This window comes from Hirundo rustica, chromosome 9, assembly GCF_015227805.2.
Source record: "Hirundo rustica isolate bHirRus1 chromosome 9, bHirRus1.pri.v3, whole genome shotgun sequence".
Lineage (NCBI taxonomy): Eukaryota > Metazoa > Chordata > Aves > Passeriformes > Hirundinidae > Hirundo > Hirundo rustica.
The window spans coordinates 1,903,544-1,917,472 of record NC_053458.1 but is presented as its reverse complement, the minus strand read 5'-3'; the positions used below and the strand labels follow the sequence as shown (position 1 = coordinate 1,917,472).

Here is a 13,929-nt window from a genome sequence, read left to right as displayed (position 1 = left end):
AACTGCTCGAGTGTGCCAGAACAGATGTTATTAAAACAAGGCTCCAGAAACAAGCCTGTTATCTTAAATAATATTTTTCCAGTGGGAGAATGTATTAATATCAGCCATATCATGCATTTGGGCTTATCAATGCCAATTAATTTCAGATTTGCAGCTGAAATGTTGGTGGCACAGGTAGGAAGTCTGGCAGACATGCTTTAATTTGCATCAAAGCACCCCAATAATCAAGTGTAAAATGCTTTAAAAAATTGTCATCCGTTCCCAGTGGCACATTAACATAATTCCTTCTAATGCAAACCTCGAGGGGATTCATATTCCCAATTGCCAGCACACTGGAATAATAAAATGAAGCTAAATAAAGCCATTGGGATAGTTTTATGTATTGGGAAATGTCAATAAATTTAATATCTCAAAACTTTGACAAGTCCAAAAAAAAAGTGCGTTTTCAGCCACATGAATTTTAAAATGTGCTTGTTGTGTGGGATGAAAAGTGGGGTTTTTTTCACCTTGAATACCAATTATTGGCTGTAAAAAGGCTGTGAAGGGACAGCGTTTTTGATGTTTCCTACAGACTGGGCTTTTCCTGGAGTTGCTCAGACGAACAATTTAAACTTGTAGAGTTTCAAACTGGTTGACATTGAAAAATTAGATGTTTCCAACAACAACAAAAAAGAAACAACCAAAAAAACCCCAAACACAAAACCCACCCCAAACAAAAACAAACAAACAAAAGAAGAAAAAATATAGAAGGGTTTAGAATTTACTTTTAATGCTGCTGCCAGAAAACAGGCAGGAAGGTGTATTGGAATATATTCACTTTATTTTGGCTGACATGAGGAAGAGGCAGTGACTGGCTGGGGTATTTTTCCCTAGAAACTGAAGTTTTGGGAGGGATTTGTCCCGTTTTTGAGTAGGAAACTGTCATTTTTTCACAATTCTTTCCTGGATTTTCAGAATTTAGGGCCGGGCATCCTTCTCGAGGCTAACCAAAATGCGAATAGTTGGGCTGTAAATTGTGAATACTCCAGCCCTACCTGATGAAATAAGAGTGGTTTGTTCCCAGGGTGGCTCCTGGAGTGTGGCTGCTTCGCTCAGGTCTGTGCAGCCTCCGGAGAGAGGGGAAAATGTTTTTAAGGAAAACAAACAGGTTCTCTCTCCGTGCCTTATCCCATTTCCAGGAGGGCACGGAGGAGGAACAGCTTTTCATTGCCACTGGAGCCGATTTGCGCTGGGGTTTGTTGCCTTAAGGAGGAGTTTCTTATCTCCAGAAGGATCTTTTCCACAGGCCATTCCCAGTTTGGTCTCGATGCCCTTCTCAAGCCCTGGCAATTCCCAGCTGAGGAATTTGTGTGGCAGGGCCTGGATTTATGACAGACCTGCAGTTTTTGTGAGCTTCCAGTGTTTTCACAGTTGTGAGGCCTGGCCGAGGAATTCAGGGAGACCAACTGCTCAGGATGGGTTTGGATTTACCCCCAGCTCAGGTTTGTGATGCTCCTAAACCCAACAATCCTGGGTTGCTGAGGAAAGCTTCGTGTTCCCACCCGGGCCGAGCTCCCAGGAAGGTTCTTTAGGAAAATCCGCTGGATTTTCTTAAAGGAGTCTGGAATATAACAGAACCATGGGATTGTTTAGCTTGGAAAAACTCTCTGAGATCCAGTCCAAGCACCCCCAGCACTGCCAAGGCCACCGCTGCCCCACGTCCCCAAGTGCCACCACCACAGGGATTTTGAATCCCTGCAGGGATGGGGACTCCACCACTGCCCCACTTCAACGCCCGATCACCCAAAAATTCTCCCAAAATCCAACCTAAACCTCTCCTGGCACAACTTGAGGCCATTTCCCCTCATCCTGTTCTCTGGGAGCAGAGCCTGACACCTCCCCCTGTCTGCCCCTCCTATCAGGGAGATCTTTTTATCCGTGAAATAAAAATAAACCAGCTAATTTTGGTAACTTGGAGCTTGCTGCTATTTTTGCAGCAATTGTGGACTCCGTTTATTGATGGGCGCAAATTTCTGGTCAAGTAATGGCTTAAACAAGCTAACATTACAGGTATTATTTTTAATTAACTTGCGCTGAGGCATGTGTTTCACTTTTAATTCAAGTGTCAGGTTTATGAAGTCTGTTTCTCATCACGCTTAGGGTTAAAATATTAGGTCACCAGAAGAAAGAACTATTTGAGGCACAGAAGACAAATTAAATGTTAGGAGGAAGGAGAGAGGGGAGGGAGGAGCAGAAACGAAGCTGTGACTCCAGAAAATAAGGGAAAGCAGGAAAGATTTAGGGAGAGATAAAATGGGCTGAAACCTGTTTTGGGGGGTTCAATATTACAGGTTTTTCTCTCAGTTTGGAAGAGTTCTAAGCTGTGTCCTGATACCCAGGAAGGGTTGGGATGTGGCTTTCTAGAACATCAGAATCTGAATTTTCAGAATTTAGGGCTGGGAAACCTCAAGTCTAACCAAAATGTGCATAATTGGACCCTAAATTCTTAATATTCCCTCACAGCTAGGAGGGATTTGGACAAAAAAAGATGTGAAGGATGTGGCCAAGCTCTTCAAGGAAGTCTCTTCCCTTTGCCTTGGTGTCCAGCTTCCCAGCAGTGGGTAGGACATGGATGAGGATGGGATGTGCTCCAGCCCCATCCAGGCCCCTCAGACCTTCAGCCCCAAGGTCTGGGGTCACTCAGGGCAGAGCAGCTGCAGATTTATGGGGTGGAGCTGCCGATCCTTCCACCCCAACCTCCTTCTCCGGAGCTCCATGAGAGGTGGTCGAGGCTGGGTGAGACCCCGCGGCTCCAGGAGGGAATCCGGCAGGAGGGAGGGGATTTTTCTGGGGGTTTTCTCCTCTGAGAGAGGAGACAACGTCCAGCACGTGTAATCTTATCCCTCTTGACCGCTCTTCAAAAATATTTCACGTTATTTTTTTTCCCCCCTCTGCGTTTTGAAACTTGGACAAGTCGAGCTTCCAAACGTAACCTTAAAAAAAGCTCTGTCAAACAAAACGCCAGTGCCAGGAGTTTCCTGCCATTCCCAAAACTCCCAGCATATGATTTGCTGTGCTTCCTGAGTAATGATGTCAGGAATCTGCCAGGAAAGATCCCAACCCTGCTCCCAAGGTTGTTCCTAAGCAGCTGCAGCTGCTGAGCCACCCTGGCCTGCAGGGAATGGGAAAACCCCTTGGGCTTTGCAGGAGTTGTGTTAGCAAAGGGACATGTCCAGTGTTTAGGAGGGAAAAAAACCCATCTCTGAAGCTGAATCTGAGGGCTGATTTATTGATTTTTGATCAATATTTAGCTCTAATTCGTGGCCCTAATGCAGCCTCAGCGCTGGCCTGGGCTCCCTGGTGCCATCCCACCGCAAATCCATTCGACCAGCATCCCAAACCCGCAGGAATTTTGGATTATTTATCCATATCTGGATTGGAGGCGTCATCCAAAGCAACCATCGGTCTGAATAGTGAGGCAGCAACCAAGTAAAGGAATTCCTTAGGCAGATCTTGTTTAATCGTTGGCATTTTTTAATCACAGAGACCTAGAATGGTTTGTGCTGGGGGGGATATTAAAGATCATCTTACTCCAACCCCTGCCAGAAGCAGGGACACTTTCCACTATCCCAAGCTGTACTATTATTATTAATAATAATTATTATTATTATTCAGAGGTTTTATGTGACTCTATATTGATGTCAAAGCACAGCAAAATGAATTTTTTACTTTCTGCCTCTGCTTTCCTATTTCAAGCCTGGCTGCCCTTTAAAGGGGTGTCACACAGCAACAGCTTTTACTCCCCAGAACTTTTCTCCTAAATAACACAGTGGAAGTCTGGGCAGTTCTCTTCTTTTTGCAAAGCGAAATGCAGAAATTTGCTGAAATATTAATGTGAAACGGAGCCAAGGTGTTCCCATTTTCCAAGCGAGGCACAAGCAACTGGGTTTTGCTCTTTGGAAAGTATGAGAGAATTTTTATTCATCTGTTTGCTTTAAGGGAGATCTGCCAAGTCAAAACCCTTTCATTTCATCCTGTGCGAAGCTGGAACGCGGGGAGGGAACAAAATATAATTTATTTAACAATGTGCAAATAATTTATACAGAGAGGGGGCACTGGGTGTACGCAACCATAAAAGTAATTTATTGATACACCTTGTAATTAATGGCAAGACAAAATGTCTCAGTGAAAAAAATGGCTGCAGTCTTCACCCAGAGACAAAACTTTTCCATCTCCACTCGGTAGACGTGGGAGATAATTCAACATTTATTTCGTTTTGGTTCATTCTCATAAATCAATCTTCTCTGCATTTACACCTTAATTCATGCTGGCTTTTGGGACACTCAGGGCATTTGGGACTTTGTCTTGCTTTGTTCTGTTTGCTCTTTTGGCCATTTTTGCTCCAGACATCCAAATTAGTCCTGGATTTATGATTCTTTCTTGCAGGGTACTCATTTAAATCCTTCTTAAGGCAAAAAGGGGAAGAGATAAAGAAAGAAAGGAGGGAGGAAGGAAAGAAAGAGAAAAAGAAAGACAGAAAGAAAGGAAAAGAAATATCTGTGGGGTGTGGTAGGAATGACCACACAATTACAGCATCTCTGGAATATGCTTTTTTAATATATTGGATTGTAAAAATGAATACGACATGATGTCATGGGTTCAGTTTTTCTGTCAATAGATGAAATACTTCTAAGTGAACTCACGTTAAATCCTGGTTTCAAAGCTTTTGCTGAACTGAGTTCCCGGACTTGTTGTTGGCATTTTCTGGAAATGTTGTTTAAATTTGGGCGATTTCTTGTAATTTAGAAAAAGGCTGGCGAAGAAAATTCAGGATGTTGGGAAGTGGAGTTTGACAGAGAACCTTGCAGAGATGGTTTGTGTTCAGGAACCACTTGCAGAGGAGCTGGCACCACAAAGCTTAGCGTGAAGCGATTAAATAAATACTGTAAACTGATTGTTAATGTTTCTCTGCTCTGCCTGCTTAGCACGGGGATGCCCAAAAAGCTGCAGAGGCAGAAATTCTGCCCAGTCTCAGAGAGGAGCTGCACTGGGAGGGGGATCAGCCTCTGGATTCACTGGAGCTTCACGCCAGAAGCAGCGGAGATAAAGAGATGGAATCAGAGGATGGGCAGGGCTGGAAGGGATCTTAAAGGGATTTTGGCTGTGAACACCCTTCAAAGCCCTTCCTTGGTTTTGTGTGAACTTTGAGCAATCAGATCCTCAGAGACACCTGAGCACGGTGTAAATTAATCTTCGGCGCTATTCTTACACCAAGCCAGAGGAGGTGTCACAGGGAGAAGTGCAGCGGGATCCAAAAGCAGTGGGCAAAGCTCCAAGATAAACATCCAGGCTGGAAACATTGACAGAGCGAGCCAGAAGACAGAGTGGAAACCAAAGCTGAAAAGAAAAGGCTCTTAAAGCCCTCCAGTGCTGAATCATCTGTTGGTCATTAAACCCCAGCCCTTTGCCTGGTGCAGCCTTCACCCAACGCTCGCCGGGGCTCTGTGGGGTGCAAGGAGCAGGAATGGGTTATGGGGCAGCTCCCAGACCCCAAACCCTGTGCCGTGGTTGGGCTGGAACTGTTCCTGCAGGCTGCCATCCCTCTCTTCCACCTGCTGGCTGCTCTCCTCCCCTCTCCAGCCACCATTTGCACGAGTGATTAAAGTCCGTCCACAATCGGAAACGCCTCCAGGCTTGGATTGACTTCCAGTTTGTTAGGATTTAATCATTAGGGTTTCAGCTGGTCTGTGGATGTTAACGCGTTAATTGCTGGGTCAGGCCTGATTTCCATCCTGCTGGAGCCAAAGGGAACCTTCCTTGTGTGGGATCGGGATCGAGAAGCAGAAACTCATCGGAGCGGGGATGCGGTGATTCCTTACACAGAGCAGGTGAGGGACGCCAAACACGGAGTGTGGGACAGGAATGTGGACTCAGCCTCCATCCCAAGAAACTGAGAGCTGCGTTTAAAGCCAAAACCTGATAATGGCCGTGTTTAAAGCCAAAAACGGAGAGCTGTGTTTGAAACCAAAAACCGATTGATGTGTTTGAAACCAAAAACTGGTAGGTGTGTTTGAAACCAAAAACCGATTGCTGTGTTTAAAGCCAAACCTGATAATAGCCGTGTTTAAAGCCAAAAACCGGATAGGTGTGTTTGAAACCAAAAACTGATAGGTATGTTTAAAAACCAAAAAGTGATCGCTGTGTTTAAAAGCAAAAACTGAGAGCTGTGTTTGAAGCCAAACCTGATAATAGCCGTGTTTAAAGCCAAAAACTGATAGGTGTGTTTGAAACCAAAAATTGTCAGGTGTGTTTAAAAACAAAAAGTGATCGCTGCGTTTAAAGCCAGACCTGGAAATAGCTGTGTTTAAAGCCAGGCCTGGAAATAGCTTTGTTTAAAGCCAGGCCTGGAAATAGCTTTGTTTAAAGCCAGGGCGCTGCCAGGGGGCAGAAGGAGGTGGGGAATGTGTTTAAGCTGCAGGAGCCCGTCCGGCTCTGGATTTGGATGGGTTTGGATGGAATGTCTGGGAAGCAGAGGTTGATCACCTCGGCAGCCTCTGTTCAGCAGGAAAGGGTTAGGGGGAGCTGTGGCTGCTCCCCAAAACCTCTGTGTTGTGGGGAGCGGTGGCTCAGGGTTCCCCAAAAAGCTGCTGCAGTTTTATAAACAGCGATGTTATTTCGTTTTGGTCTGTACGCCTTGCCATGAGCTCGTCTGGGTGTCTCTGCTCCTCCAGCTCTTCACAAAACACCTGGAAAAGAAAGATTTTTCAAGGAGAAGGAGCTGTGTGTTTACAGCTTCTGGGAGACTCAGTGCTGCTGGTACCCCAGCAGGGTTTGAAAGCAAAAGGGAATAAAATAATAATAATAATAATAATAATAATAATAATAATAATAATAATAATAATAATAATAATAATAATAATGCTGTTCAATCAAGTAACCTCCCAGCCCTTTTTTTACCCCCAAGACCCCCGGAGCAGAGTCCAGGGGACCGCGGAGCCTCTGTCATACCCTGATGCTCTTGTTCCTTTCATTTGTTTTACCCTTCTGCCCATTATGGAGCTGATTCCCAAAACAATCCTAAATAGTTCCTGCTCTTCATGAGCTCCTAATCTGCTAACCTGCAGTTTTCCCCGTGTGAATTCCGCTGGATTCAGCCCCAGGGCAGAGCTGGTGGCATCCCGGCCCTTCCTCTTCCCTCCAATCCTCCCCTCCTAGGATTATCTGCCGAATCCCTCTCCTCAGGGCATTTCCAGCCAGGTGAGCTGCTGGCCCTGCTCGCAGCTGTCCTTCCCTTCCAAGGGGACCTTTGGGCAGTCCCTGAGTGAAATTCCAGGATCAATTCAGCCTGGAGAAAAGGAGCTCAGGGGGAAATTCTGGCTCTGCACAACTCCTGACAGGAGGGGACAGCCAGGGGGATTTGGGATCTGCTCTCAGGGAACAGGGACAGGAGGAGAGGGAACGGCCTCAGCCTGGGCCAGGGGAGGCTCAGGGTGGATATTTTGGAAGTCTGTTTTACAGAAAGGGTGGTCAGACATCGGCACAGTGTCCCCATCCCTGGAGGGATTTAAAATCCCTGTGGACGTGGCACTTGGGGACGTGGTCAGTGGTGGCCTTGGCAGTGCTGCGGGATGGTTGGACTTGATCTTAGCGGCCTGTTCCCACCTTGAGGATTCTATGGCACTATAATTCCATAAAAAAATAATAAACGGCTAATTAATTATCTCCTGTCTGGGCATTTAATGACGAGAAGATGAACTCGACTCCAGAGCCTGCAGCCGCTGCTGGGGTTTTTCAGCTCAGGTTTCAGTTCTTCTCTTCAAGAACCAGCAGAACAAGAACATTTCCACCAGAGCTGACAGGAACCCAAGGATGTGGTTGTGCATCCCTGCTTGCATCTCAGGTGTCTCTGCTGCCTGAATCCCTGAGGCATCTCAACCTTCCCTCGGGCTGTTAATGAAGACTTTAATTGGCAGTTAAAGTCGTGCTTTTGCAACCCAGCTCCCGACGTGCTTGGGAATATCTTGGGACCCTTTCCCACCGATTTTCCGATGCTGAGAGGTTTCCACCTCTCCCATCCCTCTTTCCCACCCCTTCGCCTTCACACTCATAAATTACTGCTCTTAATCGCTGGGGTTTGGCTTCTCCCTGTGGGGAATCCCGCGGGGACGCTGCTCTGTTAGCCCGGGAGATGTTTGGGATGTCCTGGAAGGAGATCCCAGCTCTTCTTCCCACTAATCCCCTTAGGCGGAGCTGGCCGCGGTGACAGGGCACCGGGAGCAGCCGCTGACTCTGCGAGGGAGCGCACAAAGGATGGGAGACTTCAAAGAGCCCCCCAGGGAATTTGCATTTCCAAGCTCTCACAGCCGAGGAGGTCTTTGGGAGGGGATGAAAGTGGCTTTTGTTAAACTTAATGGCAGGGTTGGTTGATTAAAAAAAAAAAAAAAAAAAAAAAAGCTCTGATTTTTTTCCCTTATTAAGGCGTGGTGTGATTCCACTGTTGGGCGTCTGGGGGAGGGAGAATTCCGAACACAAAGGAAGGAACCTGTTCCCTTCCCGGCTGCCACCATCCCTAGGGATATTCCAGTATCATTTATCCGAATTGGAGAACCACAGAGGAGCTGGCTGGGCTGGGCAGGAATTAACAAAAAAACCACCAGCAAGTTTTCCCTAATCACCTCCTTTTGCGGGCACCTCAAGCAGAGGCGAGGTCCAGAAAACTCATCCAGAAATTCTGTCCAGAAGATTCGTCCCAAAAACCTCGGTGCAAAATATCTCCTAGTGGATCCTGCCGCTGATTCATGCAGTTGGGATTTCAGGGATCATGCTCTAAAACCCCCCTAAAACTCCCTGCTCAGAGCTGATTATTCAAAATACCCGGCGCCTGCCTTTCTTTGCTTTGTTTGAAGAGCATTGGCAAATAATTTCCCATCTGGGTTTCTGGATTAAATGTCTCCTGGATGGCCTAAAAGAAAGCACCTAATGAAAGAAACGTGTCCTGTTGGACTCCTGTCTCAGTTTCGGTTCTGTTTGAGCACTAAATGTTACCACGCACGGAAGGCCGAGCAAACATTTCCTATTTCCAGGGTATCGGTGCTGGCAGAGGCCGGGTTTTCTATATACACTCGAAATTCTGCTTGCATGACTCCTCCTGCTGTGTTTATCAATATTAAGCACAAGCTTGGTTCAAAAATAGAAAACTATGTGTTAGCTGCTTTAAATAAACATCAATCCCATTTTTTCGGGCAGTTTGTATTTCTCTTCTAATCAAGGCTGGGTTTATTTCTGAGCAGAGCCTTAAAAGCACTCATTTCATACAACATTAATGTGTATTTTGGCTAAGCTGAAATGCCACTTTTTACCAGGCAGATGAAAGGGGGTTTATTTAAACAAACAAATGTTTGAGCTCTCTTTTTTTTTTTTTTTTTTTTTTTTTTTTTTTTTTTTTTTTGATAGAAAGAAATAGTCCTAATGGTTTTTGATGTTTTTACAGTCACCAATTTCTTGTTTCTGTTTCAGGGATGAGTACGAGGAGGATGGGTTTTGCCAGCCTTACAGGGGCATCGCCTGCGCCCGCTTCATCGGCAACAGAACCATCTACATGGAGTCCTTGCACATGCAGGGGGAAATAGAAAATCAGATCACAGGTGGGTAAAAACCTCCTTGGCCGCCTCCCCACCCAGCTGCCTGCTCCCAAAAAGCTGCGGAGGTTTTATAAACAGCGATGTTATTTCGCTTTGGTCTTTATTCCCTCTTGCCGTGAGCTCATCTGCGTGTCTCTGCTCCTCCAGCTCTTCCCAAAACACCTGGAAAAAAAGGATTTTTCAAGGAGAAGGGGCTGTGTGTTTAGAGCTTCGGGGAGACTCTTCAGTGCTGCTGGTGCCCCAGCAGAGTTTGAAAACAAAAGGGAATAAAAACAAATAAATAAATAAATAACAACAACAACAATAATAATAATATTAGTAATGGAATAATTTAGGTGCTGGGAAAGGCCGCATAAATAATGCAGCAGGTAGTGGTTTTCCTTTGGATTTAGCGGAGAACCAGTTGCCATTACTTTTGTGGGATGTGCTGATGGGGTTGCTGACTTCACAGATATCGTGATATCCTCTGTTTTTCATATAAATTAACTCGGCTTGATCCTAACCTTGGTAATCATCTCTATATTCAGATTTTTTTTTTTTTTCTTGATGTCAGAATACCCCAAATTTCTCTTTTCTCTCTGTCTCCAAACACTGTTAAAATTGTAAAAAAAGGCTTCATTTCCCCAGGAAATGCAACGTGAAGCCACCAGTTCATAATCTTCCAGCATTTCGTTTAAAAATTTATTTGGGATTGTACAAAAGTTGTCACCTTCCACGAAGGAACCGGTGCAGGAATTTGGGGTTTACCTGTTGGGCTTCCAAATATTACAAGAATTTGTAAATTATTCCAAGTTTCGGGGAGGAAAAAAAGGAATAATTAAAGTTTGGGGGGGGGGGGCAGGTAATGAGCTTAGCATTAATCCCGTGTTGAAAACCCGATGCGTTTTCCTCGTCGGTGAAATCAGCATTGTTAATAAAAAATAATATAATAAAAAATAGTAATAACTTCCAGCGTAATTAGCGCTGTGCGTTCCCGTCCGTCACCCGCGCAGCTGCAGCGGGAAGCGAGGCTTTTCCCGGGAAGGCAAAACACCCCCAAGCCGACGCGCGGTGTGTGTTTTCCAGCCGCCTTCACCATGATCGGCACCTCCAGCCACCTGTCGGACAAGTGCTCACAGTTTGCCATCCCGTCCCTGTGCCACTACGCCTTCCCCTACTGCGACGAGACCGCCTCCGCTCCCAAACCTCGGGATCTGTGCCGGGACGAGTGCGAGATCCTGGAGAACGTCCTGTGCCAGACCGAGTACATCTTCGCCAGGTCCAACCCCATGATCCTGATGAGGTTGAAGCTGCCCAACTGCGAAGATCTGCCCCAGCCCGACAGCCCCGAGGCTGTCAACTGTATCCGCATCGGGATTCCCATGGCCGATCCCATCAATAAAAGTAAGTGGAAAATGTCTGCTTTGCCGTGGAAGAAGGTGCCGAGGTTGGCTGGAAGGGTTCGTGCGTCCCACTTCGGGCTTTGACAGCTCGCAGGAGGATTTCCCAGCTCCGGCTTGTTCAGCAGGGGTAGGAGTCCTGAAGGATTTTTTTTCAGGAATTCTGAAGGATTTTTTTTTCAGGAATCCTGAAGGATTTTTTCCAGGAATTCTGAAGGATATCTTCAGGAATTCTGAAGGATTTTTTTTTCAGGAATTCTGAAGGATATCTTCAGGAATCTTGAAGGATTTTTTTCAGGAGTTCTGAAGGATTTTTTTTCAGGAATTCTGAAGGATATCTTCAGGAATCCTGAAGGATATCTTCAGGAATCTTGAAGGATTTTTTCCAGGAGCTCTGAAGGATTTTTTTCCCGGAATTCTGAAGGATATCTTCAGGAATTCTGAAGTATTTTTTTTCCAGGAACTCTGAAGGATTTTTTCCAGGAGTTCTGAAGGATATCTTCAGGAATTCTGAAGGATTTTTTTCAGGAATTCTGAAGGATTTTTTCCAGGAATTCTGAAGGATATCTTCAGGAATTCTGAAGGATTTTTTTCCAGGCGTTCTGAAGGATTTTTTTCCAGGAGTTCTGAAGGATTTTTTTCCAGGAATTCTGAAGGATATCTTCAGGAATTCTGAAGGATTGTTTTGTTTTGTTTTGTTTTGTTTTGTTTTGTTTTGTTTTGTTTTGTTTTGTTTTGTTTTTTTCCCCAAGAATTCTGAAGGGTTTGTTTTTTACAGGAATTCTGAAGGATTTTTTTCAGGAATCCTGAAAGATTTTCTTCAGGAATTCTGATGGATATTTTCAGGTCTTTTCTATGTGATTATGGGGAAGGAAACTATGGACTGTAAGCATTTGGGTGCTGAGGAATTTGGGCAGCTTCGTCCTCCCTGCTCCTTCATCCTCCTCCCACCTCAGCCTGACGCGATCCAGCAGCACCACAGGTGCAGTGGAGGGATCCTTGTCGGGAAGAACGTTTGTAGGGCTGGATCCATGGCTGTCCTGCCTAAGCCAGCCTCATTTTAGGCTCTGGCTGAGCAGCAGTCCGTTCACAACCCTTCCACATCCCAACAGTCAAATATAAAACACAGCCCCCACAAATTGTCCATTTTCCTATGAAAATGATGGCTGCAATTCCATTTCCCGCTGCAGTTTTGCCTTTTTGTGCGTATTTTATATCAAAAACTCTTGGCAGAAGCTGTTTTCACTACAGGAGCATGAGCTTTAAATCCTCCCAGGAATGTGAATGCAAAGCAGGCCCTGCCTTGCAGCCACACCTATCAGGTTATTAAGAGTGACAGGACCACTGGGAGATGTCTCAAAACCTGATTTATTGCTCTTCTTCTACAGTCTCATGAAGGGTGAGAACATCCTCCCCCAGGAGTTTGTGGTCAGTGGTTGTCAGTGGTCACAAGGCCACAGGTTACAAGGGGTTTTAGAGGTTTATTAGCCAATGCTCTACTGCCACACAGGTTGTTTTATGGATGGAATGCCCATAAAACAATATTGTTTTGGAATATTGCTTTAACTTTCCCACCAATGGCTAATTGAACTGTATCACACGTCCCGCCTCAGCGCAGGTTTTTTTATCCAGTCATGTAGTGACACACAAACTACTTGCTACACCTTGAAACTTCTTATTACCTTTTTAACTACTTCTATATCCTAACTTTAAACTCTAAAACTTCCCACTACCTAGCTTAATATGTCTCTGTCTATATTACAAACCCACATTCTTGCTTATGGTCTCTAAATTTGGAAGCCTTTTCCAAGGTCTCAGGCTGAACCTTGTATTCTTTACTGTATTTGGGCCTGCATGCACAAGAATTTGAGAATTTTCTGTGCCTGGGATTCCCACACACACCAAACTGGGAGCCCACGCTCCCAAACTGGGCCATGCTGGGAGACGTCAGGAGCTCATCTGTTGTGTTTTATCTTCTTTCTGCCAGAGTTGAGATTAAATGCTCAAGACCATCGGAATCAGATGTTTATTAATTCTTATCTACGTCATAGTCTCACAAACCATGAGTGCTACAGCACTTCTAGTTAACAGAGTAAAAATGGAGCCCTAGCCCTCTCTCTACAAGGCCTTTCAAGGATAAACTGTCCAATTATGAAATGACACCTAAATTATTTTTACTTTTAACCCAATAACCAAACACCCGTGGCCCACAATGTGGACTTTTCTCTCCAGTTACAAAATCCCACCCAGACCCATGGAGAAGAAGGTGAAAAAGAAGGACTCAGCCTCTGCCCTAAATCCTCCATCCTGCTTTATCTCTATTCCTGCATTCTAAACCCTTCAGCTCTGAGTTTTGCACCCTGTGCTCTCACACACTTCTATCCAAACCCCACAGCCACAATCCCAGCGCTGTCACTCCATTTTGGGAGCTGTTCCACGGGCTCAGGTCAGTGCAGTGTTTGCTGGGGGCTCAGAGCCTGGCAGCACAGGAACTCTGGAATTCCCAGTGCCCAGGGATCACCCCCACAGCTGCTGCACCCAGCACCGACCGTGGCTCAGGTTTTTTTTTTTTTTTGGCTGTCTTTGCAGATCACAGGTGCTACAACAGCACGGGCGTGGATTACCGCGGCACGGTGAGCGTGACGCGCTCGGGGCGGCAGTGCCAGCCCTGGAACTCGCAGTACCCCCACACCCACACCTTCACCGCTGCCAGGTACCCCGAGCTCAACGGGGGCCACTCCTACTGCAGGAACCCCGGCAACCAGAAGGACGCCCCGTGGTGCTTCACCTTGGACGAGAACTTCAAGTCGGAGCTCTGCGATGTGCCAGCCTGCGGTAATGCCTGACCCGGCCTGGGTTGGAGCTGGGGTGAAAAAGGGAAGGGTTTGGTGGGACAAGTGTGTTTTGTGAGTCCCCAGGAGCAGAGCTGT

General features: G+C 45.9%; 1 protein-coding gene across 1 annotated transcript in view; it reads left to right on the top strand.

Moving 5' to 3' along the window:
* The window catches only part of ROR1 (receptor tyrosine kinase like orphan receptor 1), a 155,937-nt gene that overhangs the window by 132,907 nt on the left and 9,101 nt on the right, over positions 1-13,929 (top strand). Inside the window, exons 5-7 of the mRNA XM_040073515.2 lie at positions 9,496-9,623; positions 10,686-11,003; positions 13,589-13,834. Coding sequence (XP_039929449.1) covers positions 9,496-9,623; positions 10,686-11,003; positions 13,589-13,834 — 692 coding nt within the window. The remainder of the gene's footprint in view (positions 1-9,495; positions 9,624-10,685; positions 11,004-13,588; positions 13,835-13,929) is intronic.